Below are 3,131 nucleotides of genomic sequence, written 5' to 3' on the forward strand. Positions count from 1 at the left end.
AAACCATTACAATTAAAACCAATTGCATATTTTGCAACACTAAATATTTGGCTGTGCTGCAATACATTTCCTGATATTAAAGACCCAGTAAAGTAACTGAGAATTCCATATACTGGTACAAAAGTTAGTCCAAACTAAGTCACCCTGAAATCAAGGGGGTCAGAGAACTCTATTGAATACAAGCTCTTAGTGGAATTTAATTTTGATTAACTTCTGTGGCTTGATTTTTATTTAGGATTAGCTCCTTTGCTGCCATTTTCAGACTCTCACCTCCCTCAACAATATTAAAATGCTCTTGCGAGAGATTCCTTCCTCCCTCACACTGCCAGTAATTCCCCATGCAAATACTAGAATCCAATAGGTAAAAAATATTTTATTTAAAATGTTGTGTAAAATGCATGTAAAACCATAATAAAAAATAACCCCACACAGGGAAGTACAAGATGCTGCAAGCTTCACATATTCATACCAACAGAACAGGTACATAGATTTCAAAGGCTATGTCCAACTGCTGCACAGCAGCAAAATAAAGAGTCTTGTTCAGAGTCCCTTTAAGTGTAGTCCCTCCTAAAGATACAGGACTGTGTTCTAGTCTCCTGGCTTCTGCAGTGTTGGTATTCTGCAGGTCACAAGTCCTCAGTCATTCAGAGAGTCTTTAGGATTCCTTTGGATGCTCTTATGATGCACGCTGCCTGTTCACAGAATTCCTCAGGGTCACAGCCTGCTTGCTTGTTTCCAAGACTACCTTGTCCTGTTTTGGGATAACAATTGCCTCTTGCACCAGGGAATCGGACTCCTTCTTTTTCTCTTCCTCTGTCTCCTCGTCCTCCAGCTTCCCCTCAGAACTGAAAGGGCTGCAGACGGTCTCCACCAGGCCAATAACCACCCCGACAAAAGCCAGCATGCTTCCCAGCATGTACATTTTGATCATCTTCCGATTTGGCTTCTGGCTCAGCATCTCTTTGGCAAAGGGGATCAGTTCCTGCATGGTCTCCATGATTCAGCTGCAGTCAGACTGAAGTCACAAAACCTAGAGAACAAAAAACACAGGAGAAAAAGGTCAGTTTCAGAGGCCTGATTCAAACCTTTTTCAGCCCTAACAATAGCCCATAGTTCTCCCAGAGCATTATCACATATAGCCTCATAATATGTTCATCAAGTGGTCCAGCAATACATTGTTGTTAGCACACATATGGTTCTGCGACGCTAATGCAGAACAACAACCCCCAGCCGATTGATCTCCCGACACAGCGAGGCCTGCAAATCGTTCCCCCAAACAGGCCTGAAATTTAAGTTCGTTCTGCTTGGGAAATGTCAAGGGCGGATGAAACACACGTTGCTGGGCGCCTATAAGTTTCAGAACAACCTCGTGCCTCATTAAAAGACGTGCTTCTAAGAACGCAGTACATTACAATAATGTAACCTCAAAACTTCGCTTCCTGCTCTGCAGCACTTACCACACTGAAATAGTCTGCGGCGCTCAGGATCTTTAGCAACCGATCGGCTTTTTCCGGCTTCGGGAGGCTTTCTTCCCCAGCCACAAAGGAGCTCTCTGCTTCCAAGCGGTGCTTTTACTGCCCCGCAGCTCCTTGCCCTTTATTCACATGCTCGCGCGAGGCCCCGCCTCCGGCCCAAGCCGGCCTCTTGGAGACGGTCCCCGCAGGCGAGGGGCCAACAGGGCTGCCCATGCGCCGAGCACGCAGCCAGCGCGCAGCCCATTGGTCTGCGGCCAGATCCTCCTTCGCCTTGGGAGCTGGCCGGGGCCGTCCCCTGCTGCCATTACTCGAAGAGGTGGGGGTGAGGGGGACGTAGGCAGCTAGCAAACAATCCTATTCATCGGGACGGGGTAGGTGTTTGAGAGTCACGTAGCAAACGTGCTGGCAGCCTCCGGTTTGGGGCAGACAGACTGCGCCTTGCAAAAGGGACGCGGAGCAGAGGGGAGATGTTTGTAAGAGAGGTCCACCAGTGCCTTTCGTGTAGCTGGAGACGTGTGACAGCTCTTGAGGCGGGGAGGGTGACCTTCACTCTTCCCCCAAATCTGCCCTCGTGCTGAAAGCCTTTGAAGTGTCTCCCAAGTCGATTTAATGGGTTATTTGGCATATGCCCTCACTGTTTAACTCTGTTGATTGGGAGGTTCAGCTTGCCTCTTCTATTGAAAGCTTTAGAGTCCAGGGCAACAAAATGCACTTAACAAAAGGAGAGCTCGAGTCAACTCAAAAGGCAGGGCCATAAAAGCAGATCTTGGTATGCCTTTTCAGAAGCCCTTATTAGACCTTTTGATTAAATGATTGCCTGCCTTTCTGAAAATAACAGCCCTTTGGTCAGATGTTTTGAAGGTTTGCTTTTATAGCAGGGCATCGTTGCTTCCCAGATGGTTGCATTCCTCCCCCCCCCCCCCCCCCCCCCGTTGTATAGAATATCACAAGAAGGATATTGAAAATATCCTGGCCCTTTTGCCCTGTGGTTGGTGGTTCACTTGCCACAGTACAAGGAACCCTTGCTTTAAACATCCAATCCATGATTTAGCCTCAGAAGCCTGTTTGCTGTATCCATACCCACCAACTTCTCTGACCTGACATACTTTCACACATCTCTGCTGTCAAAAGACTTTGGGCAGCTTTTAGCCTGTCTCCACTACAAGGAGCTCAGAGTGATTATCCTCAGCCATGGGAGTAGATTAGATTGACTGAGGGTGATTATTGCAGAAGGGTGGTTGGGTTGCCAGCAGATCTGGAGGTAAATAACATCACAAAGTAAATAACATCACAAAGTAAATAACATCCCATTAAGTCTCTATTAAAGGGGCAGCACTTTTTTTTTCTCCAGGTGGTTGACAACCTTATATAGCAAAATAAAACAAAAGTCCAATGGCATTTACAAAAGTCCAATAGTATTTATTTCAACATTCCAAGGGCTTCTGGATTCCACGGATGGAGAGAAAATCTGAATGTGTTTCTTCAATCCAAACCTAACACACCATCCATTATAGTATACTTGTGTATAGTAAACACAAAATTGACTTTGTGATTCCAGGTGGGTCTGAAGAAGCAGAATAATGAGTTCTGGGGCACCTTTAAGACCAACAAAATTTTATTCAGGGTTCCAAGGTTTTTTTGCAGTTCCAATTTCTT

At 46.1% G+C, this 3,131-nt stretch overlaps 1 protein-coding gene across 1 annotated transcript; it reads right to left on the reverse strand.

Annotated features, from left to right (window-relative positions):
• Positions 1-358: 358 nt before the first annotated feature.
• Positions 359-1,671, reverse strand: G0S2 (G0/G1 switch 2). Its single transcript, XM_060231252.1, has 2 exons — positions 1,458-1,671; positions 359-1,030 (listed from the first exon to the last, which is right to left on the reverse strand). Exon 2 carries the CDS (start codon positions 995-997, stop codon positions 677-679), a length of 321 nt encoding a protein of 106 aa, XP_060087235.1. The 5' UTR covers positions 998-1,030; positions 1,458-1,671; the 3' UTR covers positions 359-676.
• Positions 1,672-3,131: the final 1,460 nt, after the last annotated feature.

The sequence above is a fragment of the Heteronotia binoei genome, chromosome 2 (genome assembly GCF_032191835.1).
Source record: "Heteronotia binoei isolate CCM8104 ecotype False Entrance Well chromosome 2, APGP_CSIRO_Hbin_v1, whole genome shotgun sequence".
Classification (NCBI taxonomy): Eukaryota; Metazoa; Chordata; class Lepidosauria; order Squamata; family Gekkonidae; genus Heteronotia; species Heteronotia binoei.

Excerpts from the sequence above, each read along its gene's own strand:
- G0S2 (XM_060231252.1), bottom strand. The coding sequence starts at position 997 with ATGGAGACCATGCAGGAACTGATCCCCTTTGCCAAAGAGATGCTGAGC.